The 20,884-nt window shown below is 40.8% G+C and overlaps 1 protein-coding gene across 1 annotated transcript; it reads right to left on the bottom strand.

Moving 5' to 3' along the window:
* Positions 1–841: 841 nt before the first annotated feature.
* On the bottom strand, positions 842–20,698 carry mia2 (MIA SH3 domain ER export factor 2). The gene is made up of 28 exons (XM_026151438.1): positions 20,439–20,698; positions 20,215–20,348; positions 19,673–19,759; positions 15,541–19,546; positions 15,164–15,412; positions 14,818–14,918; positions 11,139–11,270; positions 10,960–10,981; positions 10,706–10,794; positions 10,386–10,457; positions 9,733–9,843; positions 9,553–9,624; positions 9,321–9,425; positions 9,009–9,131; positions 7,451–7,630; positions 7,212–7,302; positions 6,997–7,064; positions 6,835–6,905; positions 6,643–6,744; positions 6,461–6,557; positions 6,258–6,325; positions 5,859–5,944; positions 4,045–4,158; positions 3,444–3,605; positions 2,484–2,729; positions 2,292–2,341; positions 2,055–2,211; positions 842–1,967 (listed from the first exon to the last, which is right to left on the bottom strand). Exons 1-28 carry the CDS (start codon positions 20,557–20,559, stop codon positions 1,732–1,734), a joined length of 7,152 nt encoding a protein of 2,383 aa, XP_026007223.1. The 5' UTR covers positions 20,560–20,698; the 3' UTR covers positions 842–1,731.
* Positions 20,699–20,884: the final 186 nt, after the last annotated feature.

Raw genomic sequence — 20,884 nt, 5'->3', positions numbered from 1 at the left:
GAACGTGCAGTATTCTCCTACATTACCTAATGATTACAACGGGTTAGAGGATATACAGTTACTATTTAGTAACTGTATATCCTTCTACTGTTTTTAAGTTGTGGCAGGATGGCCCTGCAATTTTTTATTTTTTTTTCCATGTCTCAAATCTACTTGATGTAACTGACTGACTAATGTAAATCCAAATAAATATGCCCCTGTAATATAATAATTTGTACACACAAATACTGTATAGCAATATATTAAATAGGCTACACTAGCTCCTAAAAGCAAAAGAAGTTCCATCAGATTAAGTTACAGCATCAAAACATGTTGATTCAAAGTTCCACGGCGGAGGACTAGCAGGCATTTAAATGCATTTTAAGTTTTACAGTTGATAAAGACTTCATTCATACTAAGAGATACACAATTAAATGACAAAAGTTCTAACCCCCTATTAAAACTTTAGTTATAGGACAGTCTGGGTAATGAGCTAGCAGATCTTTTTCTCAAGTTTTACATGTTTAATGTTGACAGAAACTTTCTATTAAGCTGTATATTTACAGGGAGAAATTTGCATAATTATGACTGAAGCTGGAGAAGTAAACTTTTATTTTCAGATTTTTCTGAGCATCTTTAAAATATTCTGGAAATGTATCATGTGATAAATCACCAGAAGTTGAGAAACTGTTGTATACAGTCATGGTTAAAATAAATCAAAGCATATTTTGCAATTTCAGAAGTGTCAAATTCAAAACAATTTAAAAATTTAAAATGTAACTATTTTTTAATAATGTTTTGTTTCTCCTGATGACTTTACAGCTGTATGCATAACAACTTACATTAGTAAATATGATGACACTGACAATTCAAGTCTTTATTAATCTAGCAATAATCACTTTTTACAAAATTCACATGAAGGTATCCTCTGTTCCAGTCAGTCTATTAAACTTACTCCTGTGACTGTTTATTCAGGGAAACATGAGCAGCTATTATAAGCCACCTTTTTCAAAGTCTAGGCCATATTAAAGTCACTGTAACATGATCAAAAGCACTGTTCAACTGCTTCTCTCACTGTGAAATAAGAAGAAAAATATCCCACTTCCCACAGGGAAGTCAGTGAAATTCAATTATGCAACTCTGATACATTTCACCAAAAGCAGTCTCATTTGAGTTCAAGATCAACTCAGCTCAGTCGCAGGCAAAACCAGGCTTGACGTGTTCAGACTGAAGTGTCATAAAATCAAACGACAAGATGCTAACCAGCTACATTTTTTAAAATTATACTGATGATGACAGACAAAAACTATTTCAGGGCTAGTTGTGTTTTTGCCATGACAGACATGCTACGATCATTCAAATCTCTCCTTCATCTCAGTGAAGTATTCCCATCAAAAACCTCTGACGCTGACTAGACGACAGGCAGCTGTTTTTGGGTCATGTGACACACGCAGTCCAGGCCGAGTTTACTTTAACATCAGCTTCCTCATAGAGAATGTAAATGGTGAGAGAAACAGGTGAGGGAATAACAAAAGACGTAAGAAATAATGTCATTAGACAACAAGCAGCAAGAAAACAGGCCAATGAAGGAGGATGTTCTCCCCTGCAAACACTATTCAATAAACACATCCTTCTGGTGAATAAATAGATGTTTATGGAAAAAGGGTAACCAGCAATCTGCCCTACACTGTCCACGTTAAACATTAACCAGAAGTTCTTCGTCTCACAGCTGATGTAGAAACTCAGTCAGGCTCAAATGGCGTCTTCAGGTGAGGTTGCGTTCTCTGGAGACTGGCTTTGTGGTGCGGGAGGGAGGGATTGATGAGGTGGGGGAGGGCCCATGGAAGAAGGTGGGTGGCCGTCGGGAGAAGGGGGTCGCATATTGGGAGCATAGGAGGGCATGTGAGGATGAGGACCAACAGGAAGGGGAGCTCCACTAGGATGGTATCGAGGAGGGGCCATCACTCCTGGAGGTTGAGGAACCCACACTGAAGGGGGAAAAAATGGAAAGGTCAAGTTTACAATAATGACATCTGGAGATGGTTAAAGGTGCAAAGACGGATGAAAGTTCCTACTAGGCCTGATGGGAAGTCCCCCAGGTCCCCTGGGAGAGTAGAAATCAGGAAGTGGGGGTCCATAAGGGGCTCTGCGAGGAAAGGGACCATCCATGGGACCCATTGGTGGACCCATCCTTGGATCTGCTTCAGGGGGAGTCCTGCGTTCAGGACCGGACTGTTGGAAGACAGAAAAAGATTAGAGAGGCTGAGCCACAAATAAGCACTCAGTATTCACACACAGACGCATATACTTACCTCTCTATGGTCCTGTTCACCAGGTCCAAAGCTGTTTTCTCTGTAGGAATCTGCATTGATAAAACATTTAGTGAATTAACAGAAATATGAGGGTCACGTGTGCATTTCAGCACATGCTAAGGAGGATTTTTTTTGTTTACATGTCCAAGTTTACCCATTTAGAGTCAAAAAAGAGAGAGAGCAGAAACTCACCTGGCATGTCTGCAGGGTAAGAGGGTCCTGGAGGAACATTCCGAGGATGGTGGGAGCCAGGAGGGAGTGGACCAGGAGGAAGGGCACGAGGAGGGAGTGGACCGGGAGGGAGGACGCCAGGAGGGAGGACACCGGGGGGAAGGACGCCAGGAGGGAGAGAGTCAGGAGGAGGCAAAAGGCCCAGAGCTCCTGGAGGAGGTAGAGGTCTTCTGTACATGGGAGCTCCTGGTTCTGGAAACATATAGCCTGAAGAAGAGAGCGATGGATAGTAAGAAGATATTTGCTACACAAAGCTTAAATCTGTGGTGACATTCAGAAAACAGAGGAGAGAGTGAGTGTCTGAGGTTTACCACATAAGAGCTGGAAATAGAAATGTAGTAATACGTTGTACAAATACTTTCATCACAGGGACAATTTTAGCATCCAGAGTAAAAAAAAACAAACTCAAAATGCTTTCAAGACAATGAACATGCAACATCAACATGCTTTAGCCCCCCCACACACACACACACACTATACTTATATTATATTTAAAATGCAAGATGCACATGCACACAGTAATAATATGCATGACAACTATGTTGAATATCAACTAACTTCTATTCATATTTGTGTATTCATGTACTCATTCATTCTTTTCATACGCAAGTGCTGGAACCATTGCAGGGGAATGTCATCCATGCAGTGACAACTTAGTTTACTATCACCTAATGGAGATGCTGGGGAAAAAAAAGGGGTTGAAAAAAAGGTTTGAAAAGGTGCACAGGGGGCTTCCATGTGGCTATTTTAAGGTCTCACAGGGATTACTCATACTTACACTGACCTCATTTTTTGAAACTTTGGCCCTTCGTTTCTGTTTGCTAAACATTGTCTTGATAATCTGTGAGATGTTGGCTGTGTGGGCACTTGTAACAGTCTGGTTCTCTCCAGTTTTTTTCTCTCTCACATATGAACACACACCTGGAGGTCCTAAAGGCCCAGGTGGTCCTGGTAAAGGTCCTGGTGGGGGTCCTCTGCGATCTCTCTCCCAGGTAGGAGAGATTGAGCCGCTGTCTGAATGAGGACCTCCACTGCGCTCCATCTCCCTCTGGCCTCCTGGGGGCTCCCCTGGACCACGAGACACTGTGCAGGAAAGGATTGTTGGAAGAAGATGGAAAAAAAAAAAAAAAAAAAAAAGAGTGACAGACAGAGAGAAGGGCACAGAAGAAGAAAGAGAACAAGCAGAACAAACGCCCAGAGACGGTGATGACAGTAAGTCCAGATTTCATCACATTATATTCTGTTGTCTTTTGTGCATTCAAGATTGCTGTTAGCATGCACAGACCATGCAACAAAATGCTTCAGCAGTTTGTCATGCTATAGTCAGCTGGTCATCCCCAACATGCTGCATGTTTCTACACCATTTATGAGTATGAATGAGAAAATGTACTCTCCCAATTATGTAAGAATAAAATTATTACAAGTATATTTATATTTGTAGTGTTTGTGTGTCATTCTAAGGATCTGGCCATGCTTCGTGTATGTGTTTGCTGCAGCTAGCTGCACCTTTAAATGCATTTACCTCTAGGAGACAGTCGAGCAGGTGGTCCATCCATTAACGTAGGAGGTGAGAGAAATGGTCTGGTTTCCGATGAAGGTCGACCCAGAGGAGAAGGAACATACGGTGACCTTTCAGCTGGAAATACAGGAATGTTTGGTGAGTGCAAATGGAAGAAAATCTGCAGCCCTGCAGAGTCTTACGACCGCAATTTAGGCAAGAAGCAGCTTTTTTAGAACTTTCCAACCACCTTCTTCAGTCAGTGATTTACATCTAGAGATTTTAATCTGTCACTCTAATTATAGTACTTTCAGAGAGATTTTTGCAGGGTGGCCACTTCTTAGGATTCACATTCCGAAACTGTCTCATTTATAAATACCGTATTTCCCGGACTACAAAGCGCACCTGAATATTAGCCGCACAAGCTAAAATCAGGGGAAAATCCTGTTTTGTACATACATTAGCCGCACCTGACTAAAAGCCGCAGGTGTTTCAATGTTGACTTATCATATGTAAGAGAATATGCACAAAGCGAATTGTCAGGAAAGAGATGGCTGTTTGGAGACACACCCCTTTTATTAATATTTTGAAAAACAAGTTATGGGTACATATTTGCACATGTAGTACATAACAGTAACCTACAGCACACCAGAAAAATAGATTCGGACTATCTTTTAGGCTCAGGTGCAGTGACACGGCTTTAACAAGAAGAAAAGTCAGTCATTCACCATCTTTCTTCTTCCTGCGCTCTAAAACCACCAAAGTCCTCTTCTCCAATGTCGGAAACGAACAGGCTCAGGATGGCTTTGTCATCCACTCTCCGCTTCTCTCCTTCGTTGTCACTTTCAAAACCAAAGAAATCCTCGTTGTCAGTGTCAGAGTCGAACACCCTCAGAAGGGCCGTGGCGGTGTCCTCCTCTCCATCATGCAGGAGTTCAGCCCTTCAAAATCCATTGGTGATCGTGGATGTTTTCGCACTTTTCCACGCTGTCAGAATCCACCGGTGGAGTTGGGCATAACTTGCTTTTCGCAAGTTTATCGCCGCTCGTCATCCACACCTCCCGCTGAATGCGTAGCGCTACTTTGAAGTTTGTTTTTCGCGCTACTTCGTACGGCACTACGTTGCCTGGCGGACGGACATGTGACTAACATACCACTCTTGAACCCCGGTCCTTCCGCCAGGCAACGTAGTGCCGTACAACAGCGGAACAAACAAAACAAATCGTCTTACGATATGACAAAAATCACGGACAATCCATAGAAAAGCCGCACCTGACTAAAAGCCGCAGGGTTCAAAGCTTGTGCAAAAAGTAGCGGCTTATAGCCCGACAATTACGGTAAATAAATAAAATTCCATTTTATTTATGTAGTGCCAAATCACAACAACAGTCGCCTGAATACACTTTATATTATAAGGTAAGGACCCGACAACACTACAGAGAAAACCCCAATAATCAAAGACCCCTTTTGAGCAAACACTTGGTGACAGTAGGAAAGAAAAACACCTTTTTAACAGAAGAAAACCTCCAGCTGAACCAGGCTCAGGGAGGCTTAAGAGCATTAAAAGGTGACTACTGGACTTCTTTAAGTTTTTGAAGACAATTCACTTCCTCTTCCAAGAAGGTTCTTCATCCAAACAGTTTGAAAATACCCTTTGCAGCTTTAAGTCCTCAGAGACATTTTTGTGAGTTGTCCCGGACGTGGATTAAGCCCCAGATTAGAAGAAAATTCATTGCAGGATTCTATTGAAAAGTACGCTTTTTTTCCACTGACTGACCTTTCAGGTTTGATGATTCATGTCATGTTTTAATGATTTATATGTGCGTGTGTGTACGTACCACGGAAAGGCATTGGTCTTGCTAGACTGTTCAAGGCAAACGGGTCTTTGTCGAGGGCGTCCAGTTTAAACTGTGTATCCGTCAGTCTGCAAACAATCACACCTAAAGTTAAAACATGGCAAGCACTTTTGGTCCTGAGATGTTAATACAATTGTTAAGAAATATATTTAAAAAGAAAATGTATTTAAAAGCTGACATGACAAAAGTAGCAGTACATTTCAGTCTTAAGAACTGCTCATTTATAATGTGTGTTCACAACTTTTTATTTAAAAAAAAAAAAAAAAAAGGCACAAACATAAAGCCAATAAAAGGACTATACTGGATCATAGATCTCTGCAGAAACATGGAGATGAGGGAATCATCTCAGTATTTCACTCAAAATGCTGACATCATGCTTACTTCTGTCTGAGGAGAGCGTTGTCTCTTCTAAAGTCTGACAGTTCTCGTTCTGCTGCTCGGGCTGCCACCTGGAAATGCCAAAAACATAACAAGACAAGAATTTCAGGGGCAATTAGTTGTATAACCACAGTTTCTTTCACTTTATAACATAAGTGTAACAATTCAGAAAGAAACTTGACAAATCTTTGTCGAGTTTTACTAACCCAGTTATTATGAGCTTTCTTTTCATGTGCTGATATCTGAGTCTGGTAAGACTGTTTGGTTTTCTCCAGCTCTTCCTCCATTTCTTCAGCTCGTTGCCTGAAGCAAAGCAGAAATGAGACAGTTTGTAAGGACGAAAAACTAACAAATGCTTTCAAGCTGCTACAGACAGTGTTTCAGCTACCTGTAGTTGTTAAGTTCCTCCATCGCCAGCGCAATATTTTTGTCTGCTTTGTTTAACTTCTCCTCTTTCTGCACACGCTCTTTCTCCTCCACCGTCAGAAGTCTACAAATATTTAATGATACAGTTTTAACATCATCTGATTGTTACAGATAGATTTGTTCATATAAAACCGTTTACTGCATATGCATATACCTGTGTAGTTTGAGCTCATTCTCCTGGTACATTTCTGTCATAATCTGGAGTTTCTGTTGTAATCGTTGGACCTAAACACAAGGTAAAAGGTTTAATCCAAAGGAAAACAGATATGGACCATGTATAGAACAAATACAGTCAGACACAGGTGAGGTCAGTTACCTGATCCGAGTAGTTCTCGGCGTCCGACTGCAAAGTTAGTTTCTCTTTCTCCATATCTTCTATGCTTACTTGAGGGGGGGGGGGGACAAAAAAATCAAAAACAAAAGACATGACATGCACGCTACCAGGGATATGTCGAGACATGGTTCATACATATCATTAATATGGAAAAGGTTAATAAGTACATTGACATAGATGTTCTGTAGTTTACTTACATTGCAGGTCTTCTTTTGCTTTGATTTCATCGTTCAGTTTGGCAAATACTCTGTCCTTATCCTCATCTAGGGATTTGAGGTCTGCATTCAGCTATACAAAGATAAAGACATGTTAAAGGGGAAACTCTACAGAGATTACATTAAAAAATGAATAAATAAATAAATAATTATAATTCTTGCGTGCCAGCACATTATCAACTTGAATGCTAAACACTATGTTCTTGGTTGTTTCCATCTACCTTAGCAGCATAAACAAGTTTCTGGACTTTCTGCAGATGGGCCTGGGTGTCCGTTATGTCCCCTCTTCCATTCTTCTCTCCTTTTTCTGGCGTACCATTGGCTGTCTCCTTTTCTCCTCCTTCCTCTTCCTCCAGCTCTGAATCCCAGCCTTTCAACCTCAGCAGCCGATCTGTTAAGGACTAGAAGCAAACAGATTTTTTTCTGACAGTTAATTATATTCTCACTGAATCATTTTAATATATTTTCTGTCATTCTGCCATTTTCTGGAGACATGACAGTAGTTGAGACCTGATTTAATATAGTTAAAAGCAAAAAACAAAACAAAACATAAAATCAGAAATTTAAAAATGTCTGTTTTTGCCCTTAAGATCGTGTTTTCATAGACATCCAGGCAGCTTGTAGCATGGCTGCTGTTTTCAGTTCACTCCCTGGAAGTCCTATTATGGCCACTAACATGGTGTGCGCTGATCCTCTTTTTTTCTCTGTTTGCTCTCTTGTGAAGAAAAGCAAACAGAAAGAAAGACGTGGGAAAAATGAGCAGAGCAAACGGCTTCTGTTTCAAACTGACCCGACTTCTATGCAGAGAATTGTTGTTGGTGCTGAGAGTTGGCTCGTCAATTACAACGCAGCACTTTTTGGTTAAACAGTCTATAGTTTCCAAGCCTGAAGACAGATTAGAAGTACAACGAGGAGCATGCTCACTGCAACTTGACTATTGCCCCCCAAAAGACAAAATTAAAACCCTTGAACACAACTGGCACAGTTACTCATTCATTTCACAAAATCACACATTTATCTGATAGTGAGTCAAGCATTGACCAGAAAACGGGGGCAAAGATAGAACCAGGCTTTGGCACCTAGGGAAACAGTTAACCAGCCGTGGAGATAACGATACAAAGCCAAAGCTGACGGTGACCAGTCACGACTACTGAAAGCAAACAGTTGGACACCCAGAGCAATCTGGGGGAAAAAAAAAGTAATAACTGATAATACTTCTACATAGATCTTATGAACTGAATAATCTTTTTACAGTCAGCAAGTGAGGTGGAACTTTTAAGGAGGTCTGTAAGTGCTACAGTGTAAACGAAAGAAACAGTCTTGATTTTATAACACCAGACAAAAAAAAGAGAAAAACAAATGCTAAGGAGTAATCTGAAACCTAAATTAAAACTGAGATCACAATTAGATTAATCATCCACCATTACCTCAATAGAGGCAATTTACCTTTGTCCTAAGAATGTTCAGTGGAAATTTTGTGAACTGTGATTTGTGCCAGTGTTCTTTATTTTTTGGCCACACAAACAAAATCTAAACTCAGCACCCTACTTGCAATTTTGTCTACCTTCCCGAAATATAAAGAGAGTTAAAGGGTGTCTGTTTTCACACAGAGGCAGACCTGAAAAGGACTAAATGGACTGAACAACATAAAAATAAAAGTTGAGCTGGTAGCTACTCAGGCATTTCCAAAAAGATGACCTCAAAGGAAAACTGGCCAAATTTAAAATTTATCATTTTTATGGGCTGCTTCACAGAACTTAACCTTAGAATAAATCATACCATTATACGTTCATCCTTGGTGGCCACATCCTGCATCATCCCGCTGTAAGCAACCTCACACCTTTTCATCTCTGCCTCCAATTCACTCACTCTCTCTGCCCATCCCTCCACCTGCTGCCTCAACTGTGGAGAAAAGAGTTGGGGGAAGGAGAGAAGAAAAAAAAAAAAAAAAAGAAAAAAAAAAAAAGGTAAGCCAACAATCTTGTGCACCCATTTTGGAAACACTATTTAGTTTACTGCCATACGAAGTTTTTTGTGTGTGTGTGTGTGTGTGTGTGTGTGTGTGTGTGTGTGTGTGTGTGTCCATCGTACATGAGCATTGCTCTCCTTTAGCACTACATTCTCTTCTCCAGCTGTTTCCAAGTTCCTCTGTAGTCTGTCACTGTTCATGCTGTACACTTTCAAAGTGGTCTGCGCCTAGAGAAGGACAGACAGAAATATTATAAAACCTAGTGGAACAGAGAAGAGGTGGAAAAGAAGCACCAACAGAGGAAAGAGAACAGACAGGCGAAAGTGCAAATGTGACAGTTTTGGAATACTGCACCTGCTCTTCCTGTGACTGAAAGTCTTTAGTTTCATCTTCAAGGGATTTCATGCTCTCCTCGAGGACTGCTATCTGGATAGAGAAACCAAAACAACTTTCATTCAGTATGAATTCTACAGCTTCTCACTCAGGATTGCCAACTAGGCTTCCAACAGTACTTCTGTTAGTGTGTGCACCTACCCTCCTTTCTTGTTCTGTCCTGTGCTCCCTTTGCTGGTCCAGTTGATCCTTTAGCTGTTCCAGATCCCTCTCCAACTCTTGTTTGGAGTGCTCCAACTGTCTGGCTTTGACCTAAGAAAACAAGATCAGAAAACTACTTCAAGTAGCTGCAAAACTGGGACACTGTAACATGAGTAAGGGTTGTAAAGACATGACAAATAATGTCACTATAGATCTGAGGTGAAGCAGTGCAAATATTCTACATTTTGACTAGTTCTGCAAGTCTGTGTCAAAAATTACATGGCAGTGGCTGTACTTCATTGTGTACATCAATAATAATAATAATAATAATATAATAATGTTGTTATTATTCTTTTTGTAATATGGTAAACCTCACTATACATTACCACTCACTCAAAAATTATTCCAACAAGTGTGAACATATGGCTGTTAAAAAAAATTCTCTTTGTAGGGACTTTGAAAGCAAATAAAAAAAATACAAGCTTGTTCAACTGAATAAACAATAGGACATGTGTCTCTGTTCACACAGATGAGGCTCGTGGGAGCGTAGCAGTGTACCAGACATGAACACTGTGTGAGCCATATTCATTAAGGAGCATTCAAGTAGGTTTTCTTTACACCAAGAATGGTTTCCATACTTTTCTCTGCCTCACCTCCAGTTGTTCTGTCTTCTGAGTCTGAGCCAAGACACCGCTGTCCCTCTGTGAACTCTCAAGGTTGTCATACTGTAGATGAATAAATTTCTCAGTACATCATGCATGATATCATCAAGAATTTCATTAGATTTCTGATCACCTACAAATGCTCAGTAAGTAAACCTCTCTGCTTTGTAGATATCACCTTAGAAAGCTTGTAATCCAAATTATCTGAAATCTATAGAAGGATATATATATATATAACAAAAAAATCTCTGACCTCAAATTATTGTGTGAGACCAGATCTGTGTCTAGACAGAACTGGCATAACTACTAACCTCTTGTTGACACTGACTCAGACTCTCAAGGACTTTGGATTTCTCATCCAGTAGCTGTGCAACCTGTTCTGCCATCCCCTGCTCTCTACCTGAAAAACAGCCAAAAAAATTTCAGATTTATTTTGTGTCATTTAAAAAAAAAAAAAAAGTGGTTTATTTGTTAACATTCACAGGTCAAAGAGAAGAAAAACTGTCAGTGATAATGTTAAACGTGTCCATAAAATGACACTCAGGAAGAGGAAGTGAGAACTTACGTCGATAAATTCTGCTTTTTATCTGTGAGGAAATAAAAGAAATGAAAGGAAAAACAAAACAAAGAACTGTGCTTAGTGACAGGTCCGACAGTTCAAATAGAAGCCATACTTATCAAACCATCTTAGGTGGCAAAAAATATTTATGATATTGAAGTGAATATGCATGGCTGTGCACTCACAGAGCTGTAACATCTACAGGTGAACAACAGAAGTGTCATCAGGCCCAACAGGCCAGAGACAATGATAGGTTCCCATGGTACACCATACAGGTCTGGCCCAGGTCTCAAGTCATCGGGCAGAGACGACACCACCTGAGAAAAGAGAAAATAATGACCAGTTCCTGTTAGAACCTGTGTGTGTTTTTAAATAGGATATGCGAGTCCGGGAATAAAAACCTGATGTTCTACTGATGCTCAAGGACATTAGCTTTTCTGTCATTGAGGAAATATGACTGCCTCTTGAACATGGGCAAAATGCAGCCCATCTGCCCAAACCAGTGTGGAGACAGACCCGTGCCTTCTTAAATATATTAATACATTGTACTATATACTATGTGCCAAATAATAATGCAGCAAGTATCAACTTTCTCTCAGTAGAACTTTCCGTGGTCACACACCTTGACAAAAAGAGATGCCATTTAAAAGACAGTTTTTTTGATTAAAGAAGCAAATAAAGAACTTAAACTAACCATGTTTGTTAATAAGTAGCATGGTCAAGTGAGTGTAAGAGTAAAGAAATTGTGTGTGCAGTGTTTTTTGGAGGAAGGAATCAAACCAAGAAGAGGCATCTCAGCAAGAAGAGCCACACCAGCAACTGAGCTCTAATGGCTTTTGTAGAGCACCGGCACAATGGGCTGAGGTGTTGTTAATGTTGCTGATTAGAAATATGCCACACCTCCTCTCCAGATCCTGAAGAGAAGAACTAAAAGGAGACTAAAAGGAAAGCGGGGATGGAGGGCACAGACTCAAACTCCTGGTTAGATTAACCTCTCCAGCTCTCAGCGGCGCAAAATTAGTAGTACTATTACCAGCTGCATTTCAAGATGGTGGAGTATGAGTGTGTCAAACAAAGGTGAAAGTCCCACAACAATGACGAAACCAGCCCGCTGACAGGGTACCACAGGAAGGAAGGTCCAGTGATAAATGATGAGCAGTGACTAAATTTTGAGAATAAGAGCATTAAGATTCACCAATGGTAAACTGATCACAACAAGGCCCCAGACTGATGAAAAAATTAAAATAAATCACAAATATACCAGGACAGCACTCCAGAGAAAAATCTGAGTGGCAAATACTGCATATATACAAAGATATATGTTTTTGTATAGATGCAATGGTGTTAAAGTGTGACCATGCATTTGTTTATCATCTGACGGTACATTCACTGATGCATATCCAATAAATTTGAATATACAAATATATTAAACATTTATGATGCACCGGACTGACAGAGAAAGGTCAATATTTTCTAATAAGGTTCTTTGTTTTTAGGACCAGGATTTGGGCTTCCTGAAAGCAATCTGTCAAACTGCTAAACAAAATACTACCAAACAGCTGGTCTTTAGAAGATGGGTTTATGTACAGTTACCCAGTTTTTGACCACATTAAACAGGGCGCAGTGTTAATAGTTATATCATTCTACTACAGACAAATGTGGAAAAATATCTGTCATTTTTAACTTAAATCCTAACACCTGACAAGACAGCGCTGTTACTGACAACTAGCCAGCTAACTATTACCAGCTAACTGTTTGAGCAATTAAACATCTTTGAAAACACGAAGAATAATCCTGACAACAGGTCATACTCTTACTTCGGAATGAGATGGACAACACCAAGAGCTGTAGCTAGTACCGAAAAATACAAAAACATGACTGTTACATGGAAGCCCGTTACATTATCTCGGCTAATTGGGAATTGCTAACGAAACCTGACACATAACGTACATCCTTCACTTTCTCCACGGCGATACTGTAGTAAGCCTCTGCCGTCTCCTGGAAGTCGGCCGCTTTGATGCCCGACTGGTCACTCGCCGGATTCTCTGCCATGTCCAAATTATTTCATCTGACGTATATTTAAACTTAAAATTTTTTATATTTACACCGTTAAGAAACTAGAGCTGTGAAGCGGGTCAGCGGCGGTTTCACATCCTATCCACAACACTGACGCTTAGGACTATACCACGTCCTGCTGGACGTCGTAGGGAGTAGTACGAAAACTACTGTACAGCTGTACAACCATTGTAAACACTCCAAACATCAAATAAAATCTGAAAATATAAAATAATATAAACACAGCATGTATAGTATAATGCATCACGTGCACGCTGTTTCGTGTCCTCACAAGTTCACCCGGATGATTTCACACCCCCGCTGGTGAAAATGGTTCAGTCGCAACGTCACCAATTGTAAGATGCCACACTGGCATACCGGAGCGCTTTCAAAGTGACACCAGGAGAAACAGGTGTTACCAAAATGACACCTGTATTATCATTATTTTGATAATTTTCATTCAAAGAAAAAGTAACACATTTGCATCGAACGGGTATTTGTCAACGTGTCGCGTGCTCGGCCTTAGGCCAATGACAAATTAGGAGACAGGTGAAGGTAAAGACTTCCCATATGAAAAAGAAAGAGAAACAATTAAGATCCACGTAGGAAAGTATGGAGTGGTAAAGCATTAACAGAACAAAATAAAAATGCTCTATTTTACTGAATTAATGAAATAACTAGGAAAGCTGTTCATACGAGATATATGACATTTCTCAAACAATTACTTTTTTTTTTTTTTTCATGTGAATTAAAACAGTCTGACAGCCATCCAGTATTTCTTATACTCACCAGTCTGGCCTCCATCTGAAACCACTTTCACCTTTCAAAACATGAGAGACAGTTTGTCTTCACAGGTGTGTGAGTCCAGAGTGTCACAGACCCAAATGTGAGTAATGTTTAAGGAACCTAGCCAGCTTGACAGGCTGAGACGTAAGCAAAGCTAAATGCCAGAGGGAGAGTCAGCTCAGCATGTCACCAGAGTAATATCTTAAAGAACCAGGCACCACAAAATGCCACACTGACAGAGCAGAGGGTGATTTTTAGTGCCTCCCATATATTTTTTTTTGTACTATAACTTTAACACCTTTAATACAGGCATGCAAACACAGAGGCGGGTCAAGTGAAATGACTATATTAGAGAATTATTTTGACATATCAGGAATCATGGCTAGAAGATGATCCTGGTATCAAAATGTAGGTTATGCTATAACCTATTTTGAGGCTTGAAAGTTGCCCCAGCGAATGATCAGAAAACACATGAAATGTGCAAAGCACTAATGTTTTTTGCTATAGAAACTGATAAACCTATTATATTTAAGCTCTTAAATTTCATTACAAGAAAACAGCATACTAAACAAAACAAGATTTTGAATTAGATTGTGACACTTTGAGTGGCTGTAAAGTTTTAGGACTTGTAACTCACAAAACATTCATAGAATGAAGATAAGATCTCACCTTCATAGAATGTATCATAGCAGCCCATGCTATGATACATTTTGCTTTTCCCTGTACAACATGATCAAGGCCACAATTAGCCACAAATCAAAAGCTATTGGACAAAGTATGTTAAAACTAGATCAGAAAAAAAAATTCTGGCTAGGCAGCATGCACCCTGCACCCTGCTTTGACCTCAGCCCCCCTTCATCGCCATTGTGGATTAATCTCTGGCATGAACTGAAGAATCCCTCTCAACATACACAACACTAATCTCTGTAGATTAAAGCAAAAAGGTATATTTGGAAATCAAATGACAAAAAATTGGTTTCTGTTTCTGCAGATTATAAATCCTCAGAAACTGGCACAGCGTACCTGCACAGTAAGCCATATGAGGAGCTCCCTCACTGCACAAGTGTGGGCGTAGGAGTCTTCAGCCATCTGATAAACGAAGTCCAGAATTTGCTTCATAACTCCTGCAGTTAAAGTAACACACATACTGCTGTTTAACATACATCTCTTTTATGATGCTCAAAAAATATTTATCTTTTAATGTGACACATTACTGTAAAAAATGAAAAAAAATATTTGTTTTGGCCATCCGGTTTTTGGGGTTATGTGAAGTGAGGACGATGATGAGGTAGGTCGAGTAGCTTTTGCTTAAGATTTTTAATAATATTTTAAACTCTTCTTGATTAATGGATACCTGGGTTATCCATACCTTTCAGCATCTCTGGTGATCCTGGCTGAACATGAGGAAGGGATGCTTCTTCAACACTTCTGCCCTGTTTTTTTCCTCTTATCTCATCTTTTCCTACACCACCACCCACTTGGTTATTGCCTTCTTTCATTATCATCCAGTCATCTCTCTGGATGGATGGATCTTGTGTCGTCTTCGACTCTTCCTCAGTGTTCGCTTTCTTATTTTTTCTATGATTTGAACAAGAGACGCCAACACAGCTGGCCTCGGCTGCATTTGACAGGGAAACACATGTACAGATGCAATTCAAAACCATGCCTGAATTTGAAAGACTGAATTAAATCTCATTAGTGCTGGCCATGAGGAAGCCAGTAGGAGGCAATGTTGAGAAAAACTACCTTGATGATTACGGTCGTTGGTCTGTCTTGTGTTGAAAGTCTGTCTCACTCTTCCCAACAGTGTTTCCAGTTTTTGAAGCGCCATAAGCATTCGGGTCTTTTCTTTGTCCTCCTGCAGTGCATCAGTGAGTGTCACGCTAGGAGCAATCAGCGTCTCCTTGTGATGATACAGAAGTCTCTCTACATCTGACAATATAGATTCATCCTCCTCATCAGGTTTGTACAACATGGTGTCTGAATTGGACAAAATGTAATCCAAAAACTGAAGCTTGTGTCGCCCAAAAAGCTCTAGCGAAATAGCTGTCTCATCTGCACCCATGTGAGTGAGCAGGTTTTTGTAATGTTTGGAGAGAGTTCTTGTCATCTCAGCAGAGGAAGGATGAAGCTGTGGCTGCTCTGTGATAGTGGGAGAGTCTTTGTGCACAACTTCAAGGTGGTGAGTGGTGGAATCTGGTTCTTGTTCAGGAGTTAACGAGTCTTGCGAGTGCAACGCCTCACCTGGACTAGTACTGAAGCTCTGGGCTGGTTCGGCGGACCTGTCAGATTCGGTGGTAGATTTCTGGCTGAAAACACCAAAGGGGTTTTTTAAAAGACCAAAAGCTCCACTGGTTTTACTCTCTGTCTCTGTCTCCCCACTCTGATCAGTGGGTGGATGTGGAGACACATCATCAGTCAAACTTGGGGCAGTTTGCTCAGATGTCACAGACTGACTTTTAGCAGGGTCACTATGTGGGGCTGAAGGCTCCCTTCCTCCCTCATGCCAGGATTCACTACCATTACTATCATTTTCCCTCATTTTTATATCAGTGTCTTTATCCTCCACTACAACAGCAGCCTTCTCTGTGTGCGTCTGTTGATTCTGTTGATCGGAGTTTAACTGTTGTGTTGCTTTGCTGCTACTTTCAGTGTCTCCAGACTCCGTTTTATCTCCCTGGCCTAATGCATGAGTGCTTTCTGCCTCCTCTGAAGTGTTATTTGCTGTTTCTTCATCCGAGTCTATCATCTGCCTCTCTCCTGGTGTGTTTGCTTGATCCTTTAGCTTCTCTGTCTGTATTGCTCCTTCACCTCCTTCCTCTAAACCACTTCCAGCTTTTTCTTCATGCACTTGAGGGCAAAGCTCATTTGAACATTTAAAGCTGTCATCCACCTCATTCTCCTCTTGATGCACTTCTTCAACCTCTGCTCGGTCAGTCTCTTCAAACTTTAGCTCCTCTGCCTTGGCTTGTTTTTTCTCTCCATCCTCCCCATTTCTTCCTTCCACATCTTGGTGGCTTTCAACCTGTGCGACTATTTCAGTGAAAGATGATCCTGAGCCATTCTGTGTGTTCGTGGTGCTCAGGATCTTTGCCTCATAATAAGAAGACTGCACTGTTTTTCCTTCTTCATCTTTCTTCTCTTTTTCCTGTACACCCTCCAGTTCTTCTTCCCTCTGTAACATCTCCACCTTGGCCTCTTTTTCCTTCTCTGGTAACTCTTCTTTCTGCAGCTGTTTTCTATCCTCCTTTAGCTCTCCCATCTCCCCCTGCATACTCTCCACTTCTGCCTCATTAGACTCCTTTTCTTCCTCATCTTCCTTCTGCTCTTTCACCTTTTTCCCTTCACCTTCTTTCTTCTCTTTTCCCTCTAGACCCACCAGTTCCTCTTCTTCCACTAACTCCTCCACCTTGGGGTGTTTTTCCTCCTCTGCATTCAACTGTTTGTTAGCTTCCTTTAGGTCTTCCACCTCTCCCTGCATACTCTCCACTTCTGCCTCATTACTCTCTTTCTCATCTCCCTTTTGCTCTTTTATCTCCTTTAAATCCTCCAATTCCTCGTTATCCTCCACCTTCATCACCCCTTGATTCCCCCCATCCTTTGACTCCTCCTCTTTTTCAGCCTCTAATTCAGAACTGATCACTGACTTGAAGTCATTTTCATTTAAATCATCTTCTTTAGTGCCTGATGCTTCTATCTCTGTTTTAACCTGCTGGGACTCATTTATGTTGTCTTCAACAATTTCCTTTAGTTTGCCTGCATCACTGTCGCTTTCATTGTTAACATGCTCCATCACTGGAGACACGGAGGTCTGATCTGTGGTTGGTGCACTTGTTCCTCTATCCTTTGGGATAGTTTGAGTGCTTCTACCAGGGTTATGCTGTGAATCAAATTCCTGTGAGCTCAGAGTTTCTCCCTCCTGCTCTAACTCCCCATGAACTGTCTCTGCTTCTGTGTTATTATCAAAAAGAGCTACTGTATCTGAATTGTCATTATTTGTTTCAGCACTACAAGGAGTAAAACTTTCATTCTCAGCTGGAACTGGATCGTTTTTCTCCATAGATGACGGTAAGTGAGGCTGGCTCTCTGTGCTACTGTCTTCTACATCACCGTTCAGCTCCTCAGTCTGAGTTTCAGGTAAATCTGTATCCTCATTACTGACTTCTCCTTTATTATCGTCACCCCTGGTGATTTTAAGAGACATTTCTGTGGGTTCTTCTGTGTTATCAGTTTGATTTGTGATTTCTGCCCCTTCCTCCTCCACACTTTCTGATTTCTTGTTCTCCATCTGGTCTTTTTCATCTTCCTTGACCAGCATAGACGTTGACTTTAAATCCACCGAAACGTGATCAGGGCCCAAAATGCTTTCAGATGGTGTTTCAGATGGTGGTGTTGAATCCTGACTGATAGCACTTGGAGTTTTTCTTTCTTCCTCTCCTGACTCCCTGCTATTATCCATATGTTCATTTCCAATTGGTTTGTGAATCACAGCGTCTTCACCTTCCCTTTCTTCAGATCTCTCCTCATTTATTTTGCTTTTTTCTATATTGTCATCGTCATCTTTACTGGGGGGTGATTCTACTAAAGCCTGAGATTCTTCTTCAAACTTCCTTTCAGGAGAAATATCTTTGTTATCAACTGTGGGTTCAGCCTCTTCATCGAAATCGCTGTTTATCCCACTGTCTGAAATATCTGTGTTGCTATCAACACTCTGACCATTAAGTGGTTCTGTAGACGGGGTATTTTGGTCTTCTGACAGTTCTTCCACCTCCTTTGAATTATTGCTTGTCTTAATAATTTCCTCCTCTGATTCACTGTGATCCACATTCTGTGATCCTGTTGGTTGCTCTAAAGTTGTGATTATTTCTGCCTCCTTAGATTCACTTTCTTTGTTTTCATTATCTCCAACTTTATCTTTCCTGAAACCTAGAATACCTTCAATCTCCATGTTTAACCAAGAATTAGCCTGCACCTTCTCCTCCTTCTCTTGTCCTGACTCCTGACTGGTCAAACCAAACCCCAGTGTGCTTGACAGCCCATTCCCCAGCCAACCTAAAGTCCCCATCTCTTTCTTCTCCTCTTCCTGCAACTGGCTGCCTTCAAGGTCCAAGGACATCCTCCTGCTCCTGAATTTCTCTGTGGGTTCTTTGTCTTCATCTGCTTCTTGTTCCTCTTCTGTCTCGCTTTTGCTTCCACCTCCAAAGCTGAGCCACCCAGTCATGGTTGAAGTTAACGATTCAGCAGTTTCTTCTTTAACTTTCACACTTTCTTTGCCATTGTCAGGTTTTCCATTTCCTCCGAAGCCTAGCCATCCTGTCACAGAGGATGTGAGCGTTTCAGACTGAGTGTCTTCCCTCTTATCTTCTATCTCCCCTTCAGCCACACTGTCCGGTTGGTCCTCTTTACCCAGACCTAACCATCCTGTCACTGAAGAACCAAGCCAGGAAGAGGAGGGAGACCCACCTTGTTGATTAGGAACCACAGGAATCTCATGTGTCTCCTCTTGAAACCCAGCTCCGGAACCACCAACATTTTTATTCTGGTCCTCTTCTTCTTGTTCTTCTTCTTCCTGTGCAGAAACTGGGGAGTCTGAGGTTGTTAAGTGGCTTTCAGCGTTCGTGTCATCAGTGCTTTGGGTAATTTTTTGTGTGGTTTCTGGCTCCGGGATTTGGATTTTCTGATCAATATAATCATCATCATCCATATCCAGATAAGTGGAGCCAAACTCATTCATGCAGAAGAAATCAGATTTCTGCAGAAAAAGGGCAAAAATTTAATTCTTAAGAAAGGAAACTAGGAAGAAAAATTTGAAATAATAATAATACTGACAATACTTTTTAATACTTAAAGTTTGTTTACATATGAATGATGAAATTACCTGTGTTTCCACTACTTTCTCCACAGTAGTATGAACCTCTTCTTCTTGCACTGCATCCTTTGGAAAATATCCAAACTCTTTGTCAATCTGAAATAAAAAAGGAAACAAAGGAGCTGTCAGCATTTTTCTTCTTTCTACCTTGAAGAAACCCAGAAATCTAAACATTTGTCATAATAGATCATTCTTTAAAAATATTCTCTGTCATTTGTTGTTTAGGCATTGGTGATGACTGCAAACATAATCTTTTATAATAATCAAATAATTCATTCTTCCTTTGCACAGAGAATGGGGGCACTGTTATTCTGGAAAAGACCAATACCACCAATCAAAGGATAAAGGTCACAAGTTTGTACTGATTAATTTGAGGTTGCCCTTTCATAGGGAAACACCCTGGCAGCACACTGCCCCAAACCTCACAGTACTACAGTGCAGGGGTCAGAGGCTTAGGTTTTCCTTCTGCCTGTCTCTAAGTGAGAACCTGACATGAATGAAGATTTAGGGAAGTACAGAAAGGGAAAAAAAGATCGAAATATGACACATACACTGCCTGCCCACAGGTCATTCCTCTTTCCAGTCAATTTGTGGTAAACAAAGATTGTGTCTCCTTGCCTGAAGCTCAGGAAACGACAGTCCTTACCACGGTGGTCCCTTATAGCCTGCACTCTGCTTAGGAGGCCTACACACACCACAGCAATAGAACACAGTTGTGAGGTGACCATCATTATCGTCATTAATTTAAGGAGCTATCAGTAGATTTTGGACTTACTTTGACACTCAGAGTCTCCGCAGATCTTGTAGTCAGACAATAATCCGATATTTAAGTGGGGTAAAATCACTAAAACTGCACCCAGTGACCACAGGAACCTAGAGACCTGAAAAATAGCCATGATTATCTGACTTTTAACTGGAGGCTATAAGTAGTAAATGTCCATAGTGGGGTGGAAATAACTCCCGTTGTGCTGGCAAGTGAACATTGCCTCTGAGCTGCTGCCTTTTGAAGACTCAATGCTAAATGAAACAGCTGAGATAAGATATAAGGCCAGCATGGGGATAATCATTAACATCTCAGGCCTGCTTGCAATACCAAATATTATCAGTTCGCTGGTCAAAGGTTTCTATTTCATTAGAAGACTTGATATTAATGGAAAATTGCTTTAATTGATATTTCATTGAGATTTTAATACGTGCACACATAAACGGGGTTCCGGGTAA

Source organism: Astatotilapia calliptera, chromosome 19, assembly GCF_900246225.1.
Source record: "Astatotilapia calliptera chromosome 19, fAstCal1.2, whole genome shotgun sequence".
Taxonomy (NCBI): domain Eukaryota; kingdom Metazoa; phylum Chordata; class Actinopteri; order Cichliformes; family Cichlidae; genus Astatotilapia; species Astatotilapia calliptera.
The sequence above is the reverse complement of the archived record's forward strand: the minus strand, read 5'-3'. Positions and strand labels throughout refer to the sequence as shown.

Bases quoted from the DNA above. Each gene is read 5' to 3' on its own strand.
- mia2 (XM_026151438.1), bottom strand. From the start codon at position 20,559: ATGGCTATTTTTCAGGTCTCTAGGTTCCTGTGGTCACTGGGTGCAGTT. The intron at 19,547-19,672 runs GTAATTTCATCA...CTTTTTCTGCAG, and splicing joins AGAAAGTAGTGGAAACACAG to AAATCTGATTTCTTCTGCAT. The intron at 2,342-2,483 runs GTGAGTTTCTGC...TTATCAATGCAG, and splicing joins TTACCCTGCAGACATGCCAG to ATTCCTACAGAGAAAACAGC.